This window comes from Thamnophis sirtalis, unplaced genomic scaffold, assembly GCF_051295495.1.
Source record: "Thamnophis sirtalis isolate CommonGarterSnake01/CBP01778 unplaced genomic scaffold, rThaSir2_p1.2 scaffold_14, whole genome shotgun sequence".
Classification (NCBI taxonomy): domain Eukaryota; kingdom Metazoa; phylum Chordata; class Lepidosauria; order Squamata; family Natricidae; genus Thamnophis; species Thamnophis sirtalis.
In genome coordinates this window covers 6262-29391 of record NW_028261394.1, presented here as the reverse complement: position 1 = coordinate 29391, position 23130 = coordinate 6262, and the positions used below count along the sequence as shown (strand labels likewise).

General features: G+C 43.2%; 1 protein-coding gene and 1 long non-coding RNA gene across 7 annotated transcripts in view; one reads left to right on the top strand and one right to left on the bottom strand.

Moving 5' to 3' along the window:
• The window catches only part of CREBBP (CREB binding lysine acetyltransferase), a 47491-nt gene extending 29284 nt beyond the window's left edge, over window positions 1-18207 (bottom strand). For 5 of the 6 annotated variants that reach the window (XM_087729003.1, XM_087729005.1, XM_087729009.1 and 2 more), the window contains exons 1-10: window positions 17879-18207; window positions 15522-16222; window positions 8189-8365; window positions 7263-7512; window positions 5348-5461; window positions 2699-2938; window positions 2011-2083; window positions 1586-1735; window positions 1095-1212; window positions 31-223 (exon numbers count right to left, since the gene is read on the bottom strand). In XM_087729003.1, coding sequence (XP_087585129.1) covers window positions 31-223; window positions 1095-1212; window positions 1586-1735; window positions 2011-2083; window positions 2699-2938; window positions 5348-5461; window positions 7263-7512; window positions 8189-8365; window positions 15522-16222; window positions 17879-17963 — 2101 coding nt within the window. In that variant the 5' untranslated portion in view covers window positions 17964-18207. The remainder of the gene's footprint in view (window positions 1-30; window positions 224-1094; window positions 1213-1585; window positions 1736-2010; window positions 2084-2698; window positions 2939-5347; window positions 5462-7262; window positions 7513-8188; window positions 8366-15521; window positions 16223-17878) is intronic. The other variant, XM_087729008.1, reaches the window with a different exon arrangement.
• Window positions 18208-18987: 780 nt separating this feature from the next.
• On the top strand, window positions 18988-22477 carry LOC148042637 (uncharacterized). The gene is made up of 2 exons (XR_015698450.1): window positions 18988-20903; window positions 21634-22477. It is a non-coding gene; the product is annotated as an uncharacterized LOC148042637 (long non-coding RNA).
• Window positions 22478-23130: the final 653 nt, after the last annotated feature.

Genomic DNA, 23130 nt, shown 5'->3' with positions numbered 1-23130 from the left:
CTTGCTCTCTATTTTTAGTGAATCACTTACTGGGTGGCCTCACAGGCTGCGCTTGACCCACCGTTGCTGCCACCGCTGGAATGCCGGGAGGTTGAGACCCAGGGGCTTGTAAGGGTGGCTGATTAACCAAGATTCCTTGTTTATGCAAACGAGACCTCCGTTTTTCTTCTAGCTCTTTTTGTATCTTATATATTTTCTCTGCTAATAAATGGTAATATTCATCCTGAAAAACGAATTTTAGGATCAGGTGAGCACAGATTGAAGTTATAATTTGAATCCATTTTTGTACATGAATAGTGACCATTGGAAGCAGCCATCCCATGAAGCCGAGTACCTAAGCTGAAAAAATACTTCCTGAAATTTGGCACAATAGTCTCTAGATGAAAGACAAGTAACATACCATCCTCCAGATGATGCTTGATACGATCACCTACGGCCTAAGATGGAGGATGATAGGAATTTAAATCTAACATCTGGACAGCTTGAGCAAGCTGGTGTAATACAGTTGATTTAACCAGTCACAGCTCCTCTGGAAATGTGGTGCCCAGAAGTGTACTTCAGGTACAGCCTCCCAAAGGGCTTTGCTTGTCTGCCATGCAATGCTTTTGACAACGCTGATCATGAAAAGCCCCGATCTCATCTTCCCACACAGGTATGTAAGTTAAAGAACCAAGCTTGGCTCCTTTTCCTGGCAACAGTACTGCCACTTCCCCTGTTCTGGGATTTCCTGGCAGCCTCCTGTTCAAGGGCTAACAGAAACTGTATTTAGCTTTAGTTTCCTACAGTAACATCAAAACACAGTGACATCCCAAGACTTCTTCACTTGAGAGAAGATGTTCTTGTAGATTCAGATGCTAGACTTAAACTAGAAGACCTTTCCTGTGAGAACGAAATCTTTTAAGCACTCTTTCTAAGCACTGAAGCTTGAAGTTGTTATCTAACTCTGGCAATTTTTAAAATCATTATACCACCTAGAAGAGCCCTGCAGTGGAAGCTCATGGAGAAATGTACTTAACACAGATTTTTTCAAAAACATGGCATTATACAGCACTTGACATATACAATCAAATCATTTTTTCAGATCAATAACATACCCTACTATTAGCTGATTCATACATATCGCCTTCAACTTTCCTAGCATAAGCCACCAGATTTTCCATCCGCCGATCTTTCAAAGCTGCTGGATCTGGAGTTGGAAAAATGGCTTGTACGCTGAAAAAAAGAAAAGATTTAATTCCCTTTAGAAACACTGCAAGAAAATAGTGTATAGTGGAAATACATTTAAAACTCTTAAAGCTCTTAAGAAATTCAATGACAACTACTCTTCTTTCAGAATGACATGCAGCAACTGAAACCTTTGTGGATTGCACCGAGACAAAAGATGAAATTGGGAAGTAGAATAAATGTGTGAAACAGCCCTTTCCATGAAATACTTTTTCATACAGTGAAGAAATAAATGTTTACTGAAACTAGCCAGTTTCTCATATTACATTCTCAAATCTAAGGAATGGCACTATAGCGTAACATAATTAACAGACTAGTCATATCCTACAGTGAGCTATGCCTTCACCTGGTTAATACTTACAGTTTGTGCACTAGGTGATTGCGCAGATCCTGAGTGACGTGCTCATGCCAGGTCTTCCTTACCCCGGTACTTGAAGGTGGTGCAGCTGTTGGCATAGAGCCACTGAGATTTCCAACACTGCCAGAATTTGTGCCATCACTCATTAAGGGGCTAAAGAAAAGGCAGTTAGGGAACCTTTTGTAGATCTTTATTGTACTGAAATTTATTTCTGTATTTAAACATCCTTGCTGATGATCAAAGTTAAGACATTATCAAACAACTGATGGCTACAGCAAACACTGAAATTGTATTGTAATTTTATCACTGAGTCCTCCTCTACCAGGGAGATACGAAATGTCCATGGAAAGTAATGTTACCAAACCCTGAAATTTTTAAAAACAGACCTAACGGTCAACTGTAAATGCTCAACAAGAAGCCTTTCTTACTTTGATGTCCCAAGCGGAGTCGGAAGAGACGTTTCTGAGATCATGCTAGCCTGTTGATTCATCTGATTAGTTCCTTTGGAACAAGATTGTACTATGTTAGTCATGGAACATTTTCAGACAGTTCTTATATTTATATTAACATAATTTATGGATGTACTGTAGGAAAACTCAACCAAGAAATACATTTCTCAAATAAGAAAGTAAAAGACATTTAAATACATGATTAAAAGTGAGATGCAAATGAAATAAAAGTTATAAGCAACATTACATGCAATGCAATCAGTGAAAATTAACATATTTCCCACCAAGGTGCTAACTTGCCCTCCTCCATCCTCAACCATCCACACTTTGTGTGCCAATGATGCACACCGCCCCTCCTTCCAGAGAACTGATCCCACTTCTCTGAATCACACAAATTGAATATACAATACAGGGAGAACCCTTGAGAACTAAACAACTCCATTCTTTACCTATCTCAAGTTTCTAAGTACTCCTAAGCACGGAGAAAACTCATTCTGACGAAAGGAAAATGATGTATCCCAGTTTCCAGCCAAGGATATCCTTGCACTTATCAAGGATTCTTTGTCTTCTCTTCTCTTCCATTTTCCTGACCACATCAACTGAAAACAACACTCTCACTTTCTCTCTGCTGCTAGAAGGAGCTTCCTTGCTTAGCTTCCTTGCTTACCCAGTGCACCGATAGTCCTCATTTGCTGGTGGGTTTGAGGTGGTGTAGGCTGTTGGCCTGGTACCTGTGGTTGCAACGGTGCCTGTGGTTGATTGCCGTAAGGTAAGCCAAGAGCAGCATAGGCTCGTTGCATGGAACTGGGGTCAATGGGGTTAGGATTAGTTAGGGAAGGAGTTAGGGGCTGTCCTGTTCCAGATGCCACAGAATTCTGGATTCCACCAGCTGGTGATCCAAGGAGAGCTAGGAGGAGGGGAAAAAGTACTGAATTATGCAATACATATACCACCAACTAATGCACTAATGATAAAAAATTGAAACACTAGCTCATAACTAGTTTACTTATAAAGCCCTGCATGGCATCGGACCTGGGTACCTGAGAGACCGCCTCCTGCTAATTACCTCCCAAAGACCGATTCGATCTCACAGGCTTGGCCTTCTCCGGGTTCCATCGGCCAGCCAATGTCGGCTGGCAACCCCCCGGGGGAGAGCCTTCTCTGTTGCAGCGCCGGCCCTCTGGAATGAGCTCCCTGTGGAGATCCGGACCCTTACTACCCTCCCGGACTTCCGTAAAGCTACCAAGTCCTGGCTGTTCCGATGGGCTGGGGGCTGTTGAAATATCCAGCCCCGCCTCAATTGTGACTGTTGTGCATTTTTAAATTCTTTGTATTGTCTTATTTATTTCCCTTTCCCTGTTTATTGTGAGCCGCCCGGAGTCCTTTGGGAGTGGGCGGCATACAAAACTAAACAACAACAACAACAACAACAACTCTATGGAGAGTCTCAGTCATGCAGGTCATGGTTATCCCAAAGGTGCTTTTTCAAGAGGCAACTGGACTTTCCGGTTCTTCTTTGAAACTTTTCACTTCGCATCCAAGAAGCTTCTTCTGAAGAACCTTTGGGATAGCTCACAACTCAAACAGATTTTTCAATCTATCTTCTCTCATGAGATAAGTGAAACTAAGAGAGCCATGACTGACTAAATATAAATTTTGGGCCTGGATGGAGATTAAAACCTGAGTCTCCTCAATTCTACTATGGGGAAGTTTTTTTGAAGTTTCTACCACACATATCAAGGTTTAGTTTGTGCTGAGCTCACTTCCAAGGTAGCTCCAGCATTTTCAACCTAACAGCAAATTTACATTAGGGTTAGTTTGTAAATACTCAGAATATATAAGTTTATTGATGAACGATACTCCCTTCTTTTGATCTATAAGTGCATACAAAGGAATCGTTGTAGACATTGTTTCACCTCAAGATCAAAATAACTTTCCCCCTTTTTAGAATAGCTGTAATTCTAATTCTATTGAAATGGGAGAATTGCAATAGCACCCTGAGAAATCTATTCAAAAATTAATTAGAGAACAGTCAGCCCTTAAGAAAAAACAATTATGTGATATATAGATAGATATCCCTACAAAATATACTTCAGAATCAGCAATTTATCCCTCAAACCCTTAAATTGGCATTCTTTGTTTTATTTCTCTAGTGCTCTGCCCAGATCTGTTCTATCACTTCAAATTCTTTAGTAATTGACTCTTCGGAAAGATTGGTTACCAGATCAATTGTTTTATCTGATCTCCATAATAGCAAACAGAACAGAATATATAATTATGCTCACAATTATAAACCGTATTTTTCAGACTATAAGATGCACTGGAGTATAAGAGGCACCAAGATTTTGACGAGGTAATTTTTTAAAAAAAAAAGTTTTTGCCCTCGCCAGCCCCCAGAACCACTTTGCAGGACTCCCAAACACTCTGTGGGTCCATTTTTGCAAAAAACAGGGTGTGCGGGCCAGGGTTTTGGGAGGCCAAAAATGCTGTATTCAGTGTATAAGAGGAACCCAGATTTTCACCCTCTTTTTGGTGAGAAATAGATGCATTTTTTACTCCGAAAAACACAGTATTTTGATTTTTTGGTTTTTATCTATTTATATAGCAAATTTATAAACCATTCATCTTCCTCACAGAGTGATTCTAGGCAGTGATAGGTTTGATGGTTTAATGAATGATTTAAAAGAAAGTTTTGAAATTTGAATACATTTTTAAAAAATACTTTCAGACAATCACTTTTTATATTCAACAATAAGGCTCTCATGATTTTCCTAACTTGGAACCTACTGTGAAGTCAAATTCAGGGAACGGAGTCACAAAAAATAATGGAGTTTTACTTTATTGATATAGACTACAGTAACAGAATTTGGAAAACCTGACAGGATTTCTCTTTTCCTTCCTCTTATATTCAAAGGACTTCAAGTGGACCAATTTTAGGTTGCTTCCTCACTATTTCCTCCTTTTCAGGACTAAGCAGGTGTCTTTGTAATAGCTGCCAGGTATTTTCTTCAAGGTTATCACTATTCCTCTACATTACGGGCGTCATGTGACATATTGCAATGTTTTTTTCCTGGGGTGGACCTGGGGAGGCCGTGGCCTGCACATTATGCATCCGGCCTGCAAGCTGCCAGTTTAATACCCTGGGAGGCTTTTTAGCAAACTATTTAAGATTAAATATCTTAATAACATTGTGGCTTTATATATTCTTAGGTCAATAATATCATTTTAAAGGAACAAGTTTCAAAGTAAAGCAGGAAATGGAGACAATGCATTTATTTTGCAATAGAAAAATTCTTCAACTGAACAGGCTACTTACTTTGCTGGCTTCTCTTGTCACTAGCATTTTTCAATGGGAGACACACTGGGCAGTCATGCCGTGTACAATTCTTCCAGTGGGATATGATCTGACGTGATGATGCACAATGTGCCACTATGGAAGAGAAACCATAAACTAAACCTCTATAGCAGGGGTGTCAAACTCGTGTCGTCACAGCGGCATCACATGACGTATCAGGACTTCTCTCCCCTTCACTAAACTGGGCGGGGGTGGGGCCAGCATGTGACGCATCCAGCTCACAGCCCGCGAGTTTGATACCCCTGCTCTATAGTCCTGAATAACCTTAATTCTAAGTTTGTTAAACCACACAGTAACAGAACCAGGAAACTACAGACCTATCAGCCTGACCTCAATACCAGGAAAGATTCTGGAAAAGATAATCAAGCAATGAATTAGCGAACACCTAGAAGCAAACAAAGTAATAGCCAAAAGCCAACATGGGTTTGTCAAAAACAGATCATGCCAGACTAATCTTATTGCATTCTTTGATAATGTGAAAAAATTAGTGGAATGCCATCAATAATAGTTTACTTGGACTTCAGTAAGGCATTTGATAAGGTAGGCCATAACCTACTACTAGATAAAGTAGAAGAAAGTGGGTTGGACAGCATCACCACCAGATGGATTCGTAACTGGCTGACCAATCGCACTCAACGTGTAGTCCTCAATGGAACTGCATCTACATGGAGGGAAGTATGCAGTGGGGGACCCACTGCAAAGGCTCTGTTTTGGGCCCAGTACTTCTCAACATCTTCCTCAATGATTTGGATGAGGGAACAAATGGGAAACTCATCAGATGACACCAAGCTGGCAGGAATAGCCAACACTCCAGAAGATAAGCTAAAGATACAGAAGGATCTTGACAAACTTGAACATTGGGCACTATGGCTTATTAATTAGATTAATTAGAACAATTAATCAGTGGAACAGCTTGCCTCCAGAAGTTGTGAATGCCCCAACACTGGAAGTCTTTAAGAAGATGTTGGACAGCCATTTCTCTGAAACAGTATAGGGTTTCCTGCCTAGGTAGGGGGTTGGACTAGAAGACCTCCAAGATCCCTTCCAACTCTGCTATTGTATTGTATTGGATCTATGAACAGGAAGTATCCACTAATTCCTACTATTTGCTATATTGCAACAGAATTCTCTGTGCTGATCATATACTGAGGATATCACCTTTAAACAAAGGACCAGTAACTGGAATGACTGTATTGAAATACCATAAAGACAGACATGTTTTTCTAAAAAAAGACCTGTGCTGCAAAGCTCTCATTGCTCAAATGAGTTACTGTAATTTACAAGAAATGCAACCTTTTGAGGTTGCTCATTGGCTTTGACATGTTTGAAAAAAGATTAGCCTCACCAGTCAAAACTATCTTCCTTCAGGTTCCAAACATACAGAGGAAGAAGAAACGCCAGCAAAACATTAGAGTAAACTTTAAAACTTTTAATAAGAGAACACTAGTTAGTCAAAAGCAGCCCAACGAAAATGCATTGGAAGTAGCTTTTTGCAGTCCCACACAAGACAACAAATGCTCGTACTTTTAACTAGTGAAAATCAATGCAAATCCAATGAAGGTGAAAGCTGCAAACATGTATGAAAACACATTTCTTTCCAGAGGATTGCATCTCACCCAAGCAAGGAAAAAGAATTTACCCAGCCATTTTGATTTCAAGGGACTGTACAACCGATGGGTTATATCAGTCTCCAGATATGCTCAATTACCAATGGCTGTGCTGGCTGAGAATCATAGGTGTTGCATTTCAACTTCTCAGATCACCAGGTTGGGCTTTTGGTCAATTTCCATCTCCCAGTAGTAATTGTATAAAGCCACATGAAGGAACTGTGTTGTACCAAAGCTAGGGAGCAACACACCTCAGGCTTGGCTCTTACCTTGACAGGCCTTTCCCGCTTGACAATGCGTCATGTGATTCAGGACATTTTTCATAGTTCGGCAGTGGGGAAGAGCACATGTCCGCACTTCTCCATTGGCTTGTTCTCGCCTCTGACACTTATGAGCATGAAGTAGCAGAACCAACTGTTGCTGAATCAATTTACGTTTCTCAGGGTCCGCTGTTGGCCCTGTTGCCATAGTCTGTGCAGATACAATTCCCACTTGCTGTACCTGGGTTTGCATCTGAGACTAAAAACAAAAAATGCATTACATTAAGCTTTATACGTGAGGGACAACATACGTATTTAATAAGTTTATTAGTTTGACTACCATCTTAAATCTATTTGGAGTGATAAACTACCTCTTAAGTGTCCACAGGCCATTTAATTTTTAATTTTTAACTTTAGCACAATATTGCAGCTTACATAACAATACACATAGTAACTAAAAAAAATAGTGCCATAGTCAAAATATTTTACAAGCCACAAATCTATTTTTCCCTAATGAAAAGTCAATAAAAATACAAGTAATTGAATTACATGAACATTACATGAGCCTTCACATGCTGAATGGAGACCAGTTGGACTTAGTGCAGCTGCAGAGGTCTGCACTTCACGGTTACATGAGAATGGCACACATCCTAAAGTGATCTGCCTCCATCCAAAAGCTTCTCCAGTGTTTGCTGATTTTTTCTCTCTCTCTGCACACTTTGAGAAATCTTTCTGGTCTCCTAATTTGCACTGTGAACAACTTGACAAGCATAACCAAATAAATCTCTCATAGGAACAGATTCCTTATTAGCTCCCTCAACTTCACCAAGGTTGCTAATAAATGTATCCCAGTTATTTGAAACAGTATTGACAAAAAGAAAGAAAAGAAAACTAAGTACTGTAGCAAAGCTCCAAATGAGCTACAAGCAACTCACCATATTTGGCACACTGGTAACTGAAACACTCTTGATATCTGAAGGGAAGGGAGACAGGTTATTTGCTATGCCTTGTTTACTTGGCAGCGGTGGGTTGACTCCTGTTGCTCCCATTTGCTGCCCTCCAGGTTGACTAAACGGCTGCCCAAAGGGACCTGGGTTACTGGCCATTCCCATCTGGAATGAAAGCAAAATTAATAATGTTAGCATCCTGCATTCACTCAAGTGCAGGTACAGACTGAAAGGAATAATATATAATTTTCCAAGTTGGCATTTAATAGAGGAACTACAAAATAAACTTAAGACCCCTTGTGTAAGGTATGCATTTTCTACCTGCAATAATATTTTTCATGTTGCTTACTGATTATTAATATAGAAATTACTAATATCCAAGCGTAATTTTGCAAAGATGTTGAAAAGAAAATGGTTGCTAGATCTCAAAATCAATTTAAAAAAAACTGAAGGTAAATCAATGGAAAAGATTTTTAAAAAATCAAACACAATTGTTTGAAATGTTAATTATTAAAGAACAATTAAACCAACAAAAAAATTACAAATTAGTTAATAGCCAAGTAATTTGCTACTAGATTATAAATGACAAACTAGATGATTATGGAAAGCATTCAAATCCTGAAGCCTATTTTATATTATCTATGTGTCTTAATTTTGTAATCCTCAAACTATACCCTAATGCTTTATAGCCAACCATTAACTATTAAAATCTTTGCAAATTATTTGGCTCCAAAGAATAGATGATGCACCTTAGAAAATAACATTATACAACATATCTTGGTCTGCATAATTTAGGGGGGGAAATGAGTAAAAGAGCACTGTAGAGATGTAAACCAGCATTGTTCTGAATACCAGTTTCTACAGAGTAACCAAAAAAGTGGGTTAGGGTTGGGCCTGTGTCATTTGCTTGTGGATTATTCTCAGAATCAGGGCAGCCCTCTCCATTGGCTTTCTGGTTCTCCAGAAGAAATTTCTGAAATGTGTTTTTATATTAATTCATTTCAAATTTATTTATATATCCCTCTATAGTCCACGGTTGAAAACTGCAAATAAAACCCTTATTACGCAAATGAAAAACAAGAGAGCAGCCATGAGTTAAAAGCAGTGAATCAAAACAGCAACGCTTAAGTCGTGCTTCTCAGGAAATCTAAAAAAAATGTCATAGAAACAAAAGTACTAAACGCACCATGGTAGAAATATAGAAATCTAATAATATTCAATAAGTATTTGTTTGGCATTGAAAAAGATAACGAGCTGAACACGGGACAGTTCTGGGGATGGAATTCTGTAAGCGGCAGGCTAGCCCTGAAGAGTCTCGCTCCTAAGCAGGGCCCAGGCCAGACTTCAGAAGCCGGCTTCAGGAAGACCAAGCAATAATGACAGAAGTCTAAAGAGAAAGAAACCATTCTTCTGGTGCTGCAACTTAAGCAGCGAAGGGCTTTCAAAATCAATATTGGAAGTTTGAACAAGCTTTAGTTGGTCTGAAATCAAAATGAAGAGCCACCAAAGTTAGCAGCCCACATCAGTCTATAATTGTCCAAGTGCCCAGTTCAAATCAGTAACCTGACAATGTAATATTTTTTGTCTTCTAGACTTTTTAGACTTAAAAAAGTAATCAATTGGCATATAAACATCCATGAATCTTTAAAAGCCACCTCAGAAGACCATGCTCAGTGTTGGGCCCGGAAGACAACAAAGCACCAAGTTGGTGTGGGGATTGGGGGGGGGGGGAAATCCTATGAGAAATGGTTCAATGAACGGAGTTTAAGTATTCTGCTGAAGACTGAAAAAGATAGACTAACAGTCTTCACACATATAAAACGTAAAATACAGGGTGGAGTGGACTTGTTCTCTGTTACTCCAACAGGCAGGACCAGAACGAATGGGTTGAAAACACAGGGAGGTAATTCAAATTAGATATTAGGAAGAATTCCTGAGAAGAGTAGGAGTCATCTTGTGAATGGGTACATTTCCCTTCACTGGAGGTCTTCAAACAGAGGCTGGATAGTAGGAATCAGTGTGAAAATCTTAGTCTACCTTTCATTGAATACTGGGGTTAAACTAGATGGCTTCTGAAATACTTTCACACTTTACTATTCTGTATTTATAGTAATATAATGATGGCCTTTCACTGAGCTTAATACATTTTATCTACAGGCTGTCAGGGGACACGTGTCTTTAGTTCCTTCCACAATTAAGTTTTAATTGAATATTTTATTTGCACTACACAAGTTGATTTATTCAAAGAATTGTTGATGAGCTCAAAGTCTCTTTCATCAGTTGTGACATTAAACTTAGATATTATATTGTATATACGTTTTCTTGTTCAAAGAAAATAGTGAATCTCACAAGGAGATGACGTCTACAGAACCACATCACAGCTCCATCCAGAGCATCTGGAGGCCTCAGTGTACTATCCGTGCCCCAAAGTCCATTTTTGCAGTAACTGGAACCATCTCTGAATGCAGCTACTGAAAGCTAATGGCATAAAAGTCTAAACATGGTAGACCTCCCCTCCCCAAAAACCCTGGCTCTGCTTGCTTTGCATTGTTAATCCATCCACTATACTCCCATCTACACATTAAAAAGATACTAAGCGTAATCTATAACCAACAAAAGATTGCTCGGCCCACTCTACCGTTCCATTAACTCTTCTTTAACTCTAAAATTTCTTCAGAGGCATTGGTCATGTTAAATAATTGGCATATGCTACTTTCCAGAACTACCTTCAGTGCAACAGACCAAAAATCCATGCTGCTTCACCAGTTCACTTGTATTCCTTTCCTACCTCTTAATATCCTTCCCTCTGTAGGAGAGAATAACAACATCATTCTTGAAATCTTTCTAATCTTAACCCCTAACGTAACCTTCAGACCTATACTGAAATCACACAGCCACTTCATAGGCAAATCACAGTGCATGTTAACATTTCTCCAATTAAACCATCTATACTGGCAGTGTTACGTTTGGGTTTAGGTTTAGGTTTATTAGATTTATATGCCGCCCTTCTCCCAAGGACTCAGGGCGGCGTACAACATTAAAAGAAGCACATAATACAAAAGTAAAAAAAAATTAAATAGAATAACCCAAACAAACCCAATAAGAATTGACAAAAACATATTTTTTTTAAAAAAAATTCGAATTAAAATTAACAATGATCAATACTTTGTTTTGTTTTGTTCAGGCCAGGCCGGCTTGCTGGAAAAGCCAACTTTTTAGGGCGCGTCGGAAGGATCGGAGGTCGGGGATTATACGAAGCTCCGGGGGCAGCTCATTCCAGAGGGAAGGCGCTCCCACAGAGAAGGCTCTCCCCCTGGGGGTCGCTAGCCGACACTGTCTGGCCGACGGCACCCTGAGGAGGCCCCTCTGTGGGATCGCACTGGACGATGGGAGGCTACCGGTGGCAGTAGGTGGTCTCGCAGGTACCCTGGGCCTAAGCCACGGAGCGCTTTAAAGGTCATCATTAGTACCTTGAATCGCACCCGGAAGACAACAGGCAACCAGTGCAGGCCGCCTAAAAGGGGTGTAACATGGGAACACCTAGGTGCCCCCATGATAACCCGCGCAGCTGCATTCTTCAACATTCGGACAACATTCATGACTTTTTTGTTATATTTTTCTTCTATCTTACATTTGTAGCATTAAGATGCACTGCCTTGCCAGTCTTATTGGCGCATTACAAAACTATAGTCCTTCAATGTCTTTGTAGAGATGCTGTGGAGTCCTTGAGCTACATGTTCTTTCACCACTCTTTAGACAGGGAGAATCCGGAAACATTTGTACTGATCCCCTTTTAAAGAACAAATTTTGATCAAGGACCAGTTTCCATTTGTACCTCCTGTGTGTTTAGATAGATCTTTCCAGATTGTCCAATCCTGTGTTTCTGCCTCTCCTGAAAAATTTATATTGATTTTTTTTTCTTGTGAGTTTTTAATATATCTTCATTTTTCAGTTTAATTCTGACTGCTGGCCATAAAATAGTAACAATAACAGCAGCATTTGTGACAATTCCAGTTTTTACTGTCAAGCCTCTAAAATATTCTTTCTGCTATTCCTTCACCACAGCTTCATCCTAAATAATTTCATCATTTTTATTTTTAATTCCACTCTGCTGGCTCTTCTTCACCCACTTCCAAAAGAACTATTTGCTTCCATCAAAATCATTCTGCATTTTTCTAGCCCTTATAATCTTAGCTATCCCATTTTCTCTTTAACCACATTTTGCAATTATTTTTTCTATATAATAAACATTATACAATATCTTTCTATCTTATTTACAGCATTCTCTTATATGCATTTTCTAAAGCACAGCTTCTTTTATTTCATGGTTTCACCAAGCTCCCTTTTTCAAATATTCCACCAAATATCCCACCAGCATAATTCCACTTTTTTTTTTTTTTTGCATTCTTTAATATAATTTATTTTACTATGTCCCAAGAAGCTCACGCATTTAATTTCCTTAATTTTCTGTTTCTTCTCTTAGGAGAGTCAACTAACATTTATTCATACAGAATTTGTAATTTATCTTCTGGCAGTCATTCTACTTAATGTACTTCTTGATACAACCAACAAAAACGTTCTTTTTATTCAGAACCTATAATTATGCTTCTTTGCTTCACTAATATCTCAACTCTCATCATAAATACTGACCTATATATATTTAGTTTTATATTTATTCCTTGGCTGTGAATTCATTTCAACACTTACACATAAAACCCATGTTTGAAACAGACCTCTGTAATAAAGTATTCCATTTATTGGACTTCATAATCTTATGTCCAATAATCTGCTGACAACGATGTTAAAATTTACTATATCATCCTTTTCCTGGATGTCTGCAAACTAAAGTGCCCCTCTAGACTCTGCCTGGATGTACACTTCTGAATGCCATTTTGTCTCTCAACTATAACGACACAATTCCCGGAATTTGTTGAAGGAATTGCTATAACTTTCAGTGGAATATTCTGACAGAATCTGCAGAATCCTAGCCAGTCAGCTACCTAGACTATCAGGCTTCTATATATTCAATTTAATTGGCTTTCTTGACATGGCAGCAGTAGTGGGATCCGACTGGTACGCCCGTTCCGGTACGGTGCTCCGGAGGGCCCACCCGCTCTCCTAATTGCTATTTGGGACGATTGGGGCTTTCGCGCACAAAGCGTACGGCGCCTGCGCAATGCTCCGCCGAGCAGCTGGAGCATCAACAGGTGGTAAGTATGCATGCGTGCACGTGCTGCACGCGTTCACGTGGTGGACGCCCGGCCCCATTGCAGCGTACCGGTTGCAACGGGATCCTGAACCCACCACCGCATGGCAGTATCAGTAATACTTTGAAAATAATACAGCAGTTACCAGAATTCAATATAGATGTGCGGAAAACAAATTTTGTCTAAATATCTTGATTTCATTTTTAAAAGCAGACTCAATAGACCTTAGTGATACTGTAAACATAATATATCTTGATTTTGGTACACTAAATCTTGTTTCTTATCAGCCAACTACTTAGGGATGAACATGACAATTAAATAGAGATACCCATGGCTCAAAAGCATATTCACAATGGGTTCATAAACAGATCTTCATTAAACTGAAATTGAGAAGAACTGAATATGGTATCACAAGGGTCCATCCTAGGCTCTGTACTATTCAAAATGTTTATTAACTAATTTGATGAAGGAAGAAATGTTGAACAAATCTACAGAAGACAGAAAACTGGTTAGGGCTCGGTTAAAGAAATGGCCTGAAAATAACAGAAAAATGCAAAATTCTTCACTTAGGAAACAAATTATACGTACCAACACTGAATGGCAGATACCTGGCTGGCAACAGTATTTTCAATACTGAACTTGGAATACCAATTTACTATAATCCACCAAGAATTAACAAAGCAATGTAGTTGCGTGGGAGGAAAATTCAATGTGAGATGACTTTAATCGAAGTGTACTTTTTCACATGGCAGGAAATGATATTAACTATCTGAAATATCTGAAATCTGACTCTCAAGGATTGTACGTAGTAAATGGGCACCACAGTTACAAACCAATTCAGGTAATTAGGATGATCGAGGGATTAAAAACCTCAGGTCCTCAGTAGAAAGACGGAAGATTCTAGGAACAGCTAGCTCTGAGAAGGCACGGGGGTAGGGCTAGGGATGGAATGGGACAGCAGTCTTCAAATACCTGGAAGGAAATATACCAATTATTGTGGCCCGTGCTATAGTATTCCAAAATGCGGGATATGGAATAATACACGGAAATTGTAGGATGACAGATTCCTACTGAATGTAAGAAAATGTTCTAACCTCAACAGGAATCAAACAGTGGAACCAATTACCCAAAGAAGGGGTGATTATCCAACCTTACGTCTTCAAGCAGAGGCTAGGTAGCCATCTGTTGAAGATGCATTAATGTGGATCCTGCAAAGAGTAAAGACTTCATGCCTCACTAGCTCCTTCTAAGTTTACGGTTCTACCATCGTTTCATAAATCAGCTGATGCTGAACAGAAAAAATTGTCACAAATAAATACAGCGCAAAGAGTCCAATCGAAACATTCAGCAGACAACAATGCCAGAAATTATTAATCATTCCATTCCAAGCAATTCAGGTGATCAGATACCATCAATAACAAACTCAAGACAACTATTTCTTTGTGGTCTTTTAAAAACTTAGCGCTGCCCTGATTAAAACATCTGCTTTTAAAAAGAGAAGTTTTCTCCATTTCCAATTTGTGACATTATCTTCAGGCAGCCAGCTCAAAGATATAATGCAACATTTCAGGAAACACCATACTTGGGAAAACGATACAATCAACTACAAAAGCAAGTTTAAAATCAGCACCAGTCTCAAATAATAACTAGCAACTATTCTAAACTAGGGAAAGGCTGCAATACCCCCCCCCCTGCCCCTCTACTTTGTGACAACCCAACACACACACACTGAGCCCTGATAAATTTTGGCAGTGTAACTGCAAAATTCAGTTTTATACCAATCTGAGATTTTTAAAAATCAGACTTGAAATATGTCCAACTATACGCCAATGTGATTTTAAACAATACAGATACCACGGGAAAAACAAAATCTTGTAAGACCAAAGAATGCAAATAATTATTTGGTAGCTCTTGCTCTACTTCCCAAAATATTGTGTAGCACTTGGCCACCTCTGCTCTAGACCTTAGATAACCAAATCATACTTATTCTAATATATTTTGAAAATTAGTTATTTAAATGAGAGCTGCAAAAGTAAATGCCTTTAAGTTTCATGTTCACAAAGCATTTGAGTAAAACTGCAAACCATTCTCCAGTTTACGTGACCCACACATACTTTTGCCATGGCTCCTGCCTGGCCTGTGTGCCCTGTTATTTGAGGAGACACCTGCGTCAAGGTCTCTGCCAGCACATTGCTTGCATTTCCCTGTATGGTGGGGACAGAATACTGCAATCCGGCACCTCGGCCTCTTCCAGTAGTCCCAAGGGAACCATTCATTACCTGCCCTTGTCCTTGTTGGCTCTGATTCATTAAAGTGTGGCCAGAGTTATTGTTGTGAAGACCTGGATGAGCCTGGTTGAAGCCAGTGTTCATACATATCCCAGAACCTGCCTGGGAGGTTGCTGGGCTGCTTGTCACCATCCCCACTTGTTTCTGTGCTTGAGAATTCAGGCCTGGAGTGGCTGAGGTGTTGGACCCAGATGTGATGGCTGCTTGCTTGGCCAGGCTTGAAACACCAGCGTCTGCCTGATTTAATGAACTCTTGCCCATCACATTCAGATTGCCAATATTCACGCTATTCGGTTGGGTCGGGACTTGGCTATTGATGCTCTGCTGCAGAGGGCTACTGGAGTTTACATTCCCAATTCCTTGGTTCAGAGAAGAGCCACTGCCTCCCGTCAGAAGTTCAGAAAGTTGTTTGTGTTTAGAAGCTGCATCTGGAACAATGTTTCTGCTGCTGTTTACAAGGTTCAGCTCTCCATTGGGGATCAATTCATCAGGAAGATCGTTTTCCAAATCAAAGAAAGTTCCAAAATCTGTAAAGATAACAGAAGTTTGTGTAAGAAAAAAAAAAGAATAAAAAACTACTATATATTATTTCTTTTAAAAACTCCCTGTAGCCTAAAGCAAAAGTAATGAAATTAAACAAAGAATAACAGTAAATTAAATGACTCAAAAACATTTTATCATTTGTTTTCCTATGCAAAGTATTGCTTTAACATTTAGAAAAATGATTCGTACTATCAGAAATCCACGAACAGAAAAATACTCTGAAGAACATGAACTGCATCACCACGGTTTTAAAAATCCCCAAAATAATGTAATCAATAAAGATGCAAGCAGGACCAGCTAGTTCAGTGTATCCCTATATTTGTAATAGCAATAAAGGGTTCTGCTACCATAAGGAAACTAAATTTGTTTAAACTCAAAACCCTAAAGCAAAAGCTAAAGCGTAAAAACCATTCAGATTCTCACAACATTAGCCCAGCTATTATGGTCTAAGGATATCCCAAAAGGTGCCTTTTTCAAATGGCAACTGGACTTTTTCTTGAAGAAGTTTCCATTTCTTGAAGAAGTCTTCAAGTTTGAAAAAAGCATGTTTCGGCACAACCATAACCTGGATGATTGAGAACCTTCAGAGACAAATGGTTTAGGGATGGTGATTATGTTTGTGGGCAGTGGAATGGGGAAAAGAGATGCTTCAAAAAGTAAACAATCGTTGCATGTGGTTTACGCAGATTGTACTGCATTACAATTAGCAATGCATTCTCAAAACTCAACTTCTAGCTTCCCGTAAAATGTTTTCAAAATTAAGTAGACAACCGCGTAATGTAATTTTGCTAATACAGTATTTCACTTATTGTGCTTATTTGAAAGACTGTCTTTTCATGTTATATTTACCAAACCACTACAACAGGGAGACAGGGTCTCCCGTCCCACCCCAATGAAGAAAGTCCAGCTAGTGAGACTAAGAGGAAGGGCCTTATATATATATAGTGGCTCCCTCCCTGCATTTTATAGATGGGGCATACTGTCAAAAAAACCGAAAGCAGTAATTTCTCGCATTTCTATAACGTAATTGAATTAAATGAAATTGCTGAAATATGCAATAATTTTGAAGCCACATTACACTAAGCAACTCTCTGAGTTTTTGTTGTGCCACTGTGCATCAAAGAAAGAGGCTTTTGAGCTTTCCACAACTTCACCAACTTCGTAATCAGACCCAGCTAAAAGCCCCGGACGAGGGAATCGCCGGGAGTCGGGAAGCCCGTTCACTTCAGTCAACATAAATACTTCCAGAGGACAACCCCAATTCTAGCTCACAACGGGAGACGACGGAAACGCTTTGGCTTTTGTAAAGAAGCGTCGGGCGACGGGGAGGGCATTTTGACATGTCCGGCACCAAGGAACGTCCAAGGGAAAGGCGAAGGGCCGGGGCTGCCGCTAAAGGCTCCTCTGCCCGGCACGATGCGCAGCCCGGAAAACCAGCTTGGCAGAAGCCGGTGACCGTGTGGGGCGGCATCTTCCAGCCTCCCTCCCTCCCTCCCTGGTTTCTCCTGCCCGATCTCTCGGGACCCGCGACTACGGCCCCCATCTCAGAGCCGCTGCCCCGCGGCCTCGGGCAACGAACGGCGGAACAAAAACCAGAGCCGAGGGCCTCCCCGCCCGATAGGCCGGCAGCCTCGGCTCACCTGTGGTGTCGGAGGCAGAGAAGCCGGGCGAGCTGAGCTTGGCCCGCTTGGCGTTGGGCGGCCCGTCCAGCAAGTTCTCCGCCATGGCCGGCCGCGGCCTCGGTCTCCCCCGCGGCTCGGCGCTCTGCCGGCCGCGGCTTCCTCCGCCGCCGCCGCCGCCGCCGCCTCCGCGTCGTTCTCACGCTCGCCGCCGTGGCGGGGCTGGCCAAGAGGCTGGGCCGCCCTCCTCTCCTCAGCGCTTCACCACCGGCCGCCCCCGCCGCTGCGCGGCCCCCATCTTGGCGGCCGCCACGGGCAGCGGCAGCAGCGGGACTCGCGGTGGCGGCGGCGGCGGAAGCGCGGCGACGCCCCTCCCCCTCGCGCAGTGCCCGGATGGCGCCCGCGCCCCCTCCCTCCTCCTCCTCCTCCTCCTCCTCCCTCCGTCAGGCGGGCGGTCAGTCGCAGCGGACGCCGTTCTCCCCGTCCTGCGCCGGCCCGCCGCGCCTTCGGGGCCCAACGTCCCCACGGGGAACGGGCACGGCGGGGCTCCCGCCGCTGAACCGGACCGGGGCGGCCGGGCGGCAGCGGCCCGCGGTGCTGGCAGCGCCTCCTGGAGGGAGGGCGCAAAAGGGCCCGTCCGTGCGGCGTCAGCGGCCCCGCGGCGGCTTCCCCGCGGCCCGGCTCCCGCCCTGGCCCGGCCCGGCTCCCGCCCGCGACGCTCTCCGGCTCCGCGACAAGATGGCGGCTGTTGATTCCTCAATTAAAAAAAAAAGTTTTTTCTCTTCTCTTTTCCACAGACAAAGGGGCGGGGCCGGGCGTGCGCGCTCGCCTCACTGCGCACGGCGCATCCCTCTCGCTCCGCCGCCGGCGGAAAAGCACGAGCGCAGCCGAAGCTCCGCCGGCCGCTCGGTCCGCTTGTCGGCGCCTCCCGCGAGCCCCGCCGAGCCCCCAACTCTAACCCTCCGGGAGTCGGTTCGTGCGCGTCCCCGGGGGATCCCCCTTCGCCCGGATCCCGATGCTCCCGGCCCCGCTTTGAGCCACAGCCGCGAGTGGGGCCTCCTCCCCCCCCTGACCCAGCAGCCCCTCCCCTCCCCCGGGTCACCCCAGCAAGGCCGCCCCTCCAGCGGCTGCCCGGCGCAGCCTCTCCGGATTCCTGCGCTCCTCCTGCGCTTCCCAGGGCTGGGGCGCAGAGCAGGTAGCCCTGGGCTCCAGTCCCCGTTGGAAGCCTTGGCGGCCCTGGACGGAGGGCGTTCCGGGCGCTCCCGCGGCTGTCGGGATTCCTGGGCTTTCCCCCTACGGGACCAGGCGAGGGGGGAGGGCTGGGAGTGCTGGGATTTCGGTCGTTAAGCGAGGCGTTCGTGGGATTATGTCCCCCTCTACGGCGATGGGGCTCCGTGGCAGAAGTTCTTGTGCAAATGGTCGCAGTCTGAGGATGACTGTAGTCGGGAGGGGAGGAGGCGAGGAGCGTGGCCCTCTGCCGGTGCTGAGGCCCTGTAGGATGGACGGCGCCCTGCTGCTTCCCCAGGCTCCAGCTTGGGTACTCAAACCATGGACTGGGCCCTCCTCCTCCACCAACTTTGTATCATCTGGAAATCGGGTAAATGATGTTTTTTGTCATCCTAGCGCAGATCAATATGGGTTGAAGAGCATGTCTTGAATGGAAGGGTGGATCTATTCCAGCCACCCCTAACCTTTCCTGCTTGGTGGATTGGAGGACGGAGGTGACGGTTCTGTGTGAGTCTTGGCTCCTGTGTGCAGCTCCGTTTGTGCGAGTGGCAGGCACAAGCACCCACCGCTCAAGCAAATGGAGTGCGCCCACCGCTTGCGTGAATGGAGCTAAGCACACGCGTGTAGTCACCTTCCACTTGCCCAGTTCCGAACCGGCCAGGGTCTATGGACCGCTAGTCCATTTCACTTACTCCCAGATGTTGTCTCTACATTGGGTATGACTTTCAACCAGCTGCTTATCCATCTAATGGTAGCATAAGTCAAGGCCCATGTTGCCTTATTTAATTTAATCTATTAACATTTGTTACAGTAGTGCCCGGCACTTAGCCGACATCCTACATTTACATAATAAAATTATTTTGTTCGTAAGACCTTCAAGAAGACTCGCCCGTTTCCATATCCAGTGTACAGGCAGTCCTCGACTTATGACAATCAAAGCCCCAATTTTTGGAGGTAGGCAAGACTCAAAACGGGATCGCAAGAGCCTGGCATAAAAACACACGCCAGTCACCAAACATCCCAATTTCATCACATGACCACCGGGATGCCGCAAGAGTCTGAAAAGTCCTAGACCGAGGTAATTTGTGTGTAAGTAAATGGTCACTAAAAGAAGGATTGTAAGTCGCGGTGTTACAACCTCGGGGGGGGGGGAGAGAGACGGTCCGGCATCAGCAATTAGCCGACAGGAAAAGGAACTATTTACCGAAGCATAGAGGGAAAAAAAGTAATGCTTTGTACACATAATTGTTTTATTGTTTAGGAGAAAACAAAACGAAGGGCAACCCCCTCCTCCCAACTCCGCCCTCCCCCAGGATCTCAGAGGCCAAGGAACGAAGCCGTGCAGAGCAGCAGGAAAAGCACCGCCGTTTTATTCTCTTCTTAAGGGGGGGACAATCCGTCTCTGTTGCCCTTATCCCGCATGGCTGTTGAGTTCTGCGCCCATGCTTCTCAAAGCGACCTTCCTAGCACGGACGACTTCCTGTCAGTACTTTACGGCCGTCCCCCGTGGCCTTTGGAAAAAGTGACCTTTCCATCATGGCCGAATTCCTGTCCAGCCTTCTCAGTCCGTCCGTCCGTCCCCCCCCCAGCTTTCTTGCGCCGTGACTTCCTCGTCAGGGTGGAAATTTAAGTTTATTATTTTGTGTCATTATTATTAAATGCCTCACGATTAACATTAATACAGCAACAGGAGGCCCAGGGGCCACAACACGGAGAGAAGATGGAATCCCGCTTCAAAAGACTTAAACCGAGTTAAAAAGGCGTACGGTCACTTCAACGCTAAGGGACAGAAAACAGTGCCTTCCTGTGGTCCAAGCAGGTATAGCACGCGCAAAAGCGGGAAAAGCTTTTTAAATGGCATTTAAAGATTACTATCGTGTATCTTTATTATTAAACGCCAGTATTAATATTAATAGCACAACGGGAGGTCCAGGAGCCGCACAACAGGGAGAGAAGAAGGAATTCCGGTTCAAACATCTTACACCGAGTTAAAAATTTTCTCTGATAACCTCAACGCTAAGGGCCAGAAAACAGTGCCACAGTGTGGCCCACGCAGTTATAGCAGCCGCCAAGAGAGAGAAACGTTTATTCATGGTATTTTAAGGTTATCATAGTAATAGGTCGTCTTAGGCCTTCGTAAATCAGTTTGAGGCTTTTGAAGCAGGATTTCTTTTCCCATTCCTACAGCAAACGGGCCTCTCATCGCCCTATTAATATTAATAAGAAGCTAATAATAAATAATAATAAAGATACCGGATAATAACCTTAAAATCCCATTGAAAAAGGTTTCTTTCTTTTTGCGGCTGCAATACCTTCTTTTACCACAGGAGGGCACAGTTTTGTGTCCCGTAGCAGGGGTCACCAACCTTTCGGACCTCAGGGACCACTAAATTCAGAATTTTAAATCCAGCAGACCACTAATATGATCTTTGTAATGACCGGCTAGGTGGGTGTGGCTAAATGGTCATGCGAATGGGTGGGTGTGGGCAACCCGATGTCACTCATGTCGAGGGATGTCTCTCTGACCTCTACTTCTCCTCCCCTCCCAGCCATTCCTCACCTCCCGCACTTAGGGCCCCAATAGGAAGCAGTCCTCAGAGCTAAGCAGCCACCGTGAGAAAGAGTTGGCAAAACCGCTGGCTCAGTTCAAATTGGATCTGAGCAGGAAGGAAACTCAGCAGAAGCACCTCACCGAAGACTAGGAGCACACGCTTTCCAAGCAGAGGGAAGACTTATGAGAGGGCAAGGCCAAGGACCAGCGCCTGGAGGTTCAGCGGGCTGAGAGGGTCAGCCAGTTCCAGGCCATGGTGCAGTTCCACTGAAACGAGGCCCTCCAGCTCTTCGCCACCAGCGGCGCTTCCCTCCAGCCTTCGCCCAAAGACCCGATCCAGGAGGCCGAAGCAGACCCAGTTGGAATTTCTGCCCCCCTCTGACCCACACAAAAACATCCCGAAGGGGGAGACTCTCTGCAGCAACCAAACATCCGTTGCACGCATCCAGCCCGGGGGCCGTACTTTTGAGAACCCCTGATTTAGTGCAATATAAAATATGCAAACAATTTTTCTGTGGACCACCAAAATTTTCTTGCAGACTACCAGTAGATTAACATCAAGGGCATCCTAAGACTTATCGATAACCTCAATGATATCGCCAAGGGACAGAAAGCAGTGCTGTGGTGAAAACAGGTGTTGCAGCGACACAAAAAACATTTTGGATGGCCTTTTTGAAAAAGGATGGTATCTTCTGCCCTGTTCTGCAGTGCCCGTGGAACGGAAGGCAGCGCCTTCCTGTGGTCAAGGAAAGAATAGCAGCCACAAAAGAAAATAAAGTGTTTTGATAATTTTTTAAAGTTATTATCAGGTAGATTTATTATTAAAACTTTATTAATATTAATAGAGCAACAGGAGTCCTATTTGCTGCAACAGAGGAACAAAAAAAGAAATCCTGTTTCAAAAATCTGAACGGTTTATGGTTTGAGGGTAAGATTTTAGGGGTTGGGGTTAGCTCTCCATGAATTTGCAGAGCAAAATGGACATCGCCATTGGATTTGGAGCCCGTTGGTACGGTTAGGAGGGGGGCACGCCTTTTGAGCCGGCCTTATGTACGTTTCCTGCCAAAATACATGGAAAAAGCCCATTGGGGAAAATTCCACTTAGGGTTAGAGTTAGCTCTCCATGAATTTGCAGAGCACAATTTTCCTCTCCTGGGTGCACAAAAGCTTGATTTTTAAAAGCAGCAAGAAATACCATTTTTAAGCATGAAATTCCACCCCGAATCAAGTCCCAACATCCATTTTTGAATTTGGGCTCAAAAAAAGAAATTGGCATCCAAAGCAGCCATTTTTCTGGCCGCAGGGTCAGGTTTTCCTCCTGTGGGTGCAAAAAGCTTGATTTTAAAAACAGCAAGCGGACAGTTTGATTTCACAGAAGTGTGATTGACTTGGCGTTACATTGTGTTGTTTAAGTGTTCCCTTTATTTCTTTGAGCAGTGTACAATACGCAACACATCCGCACAATTTGTGCTAGTGTAGAACAAGAAAATGCAAA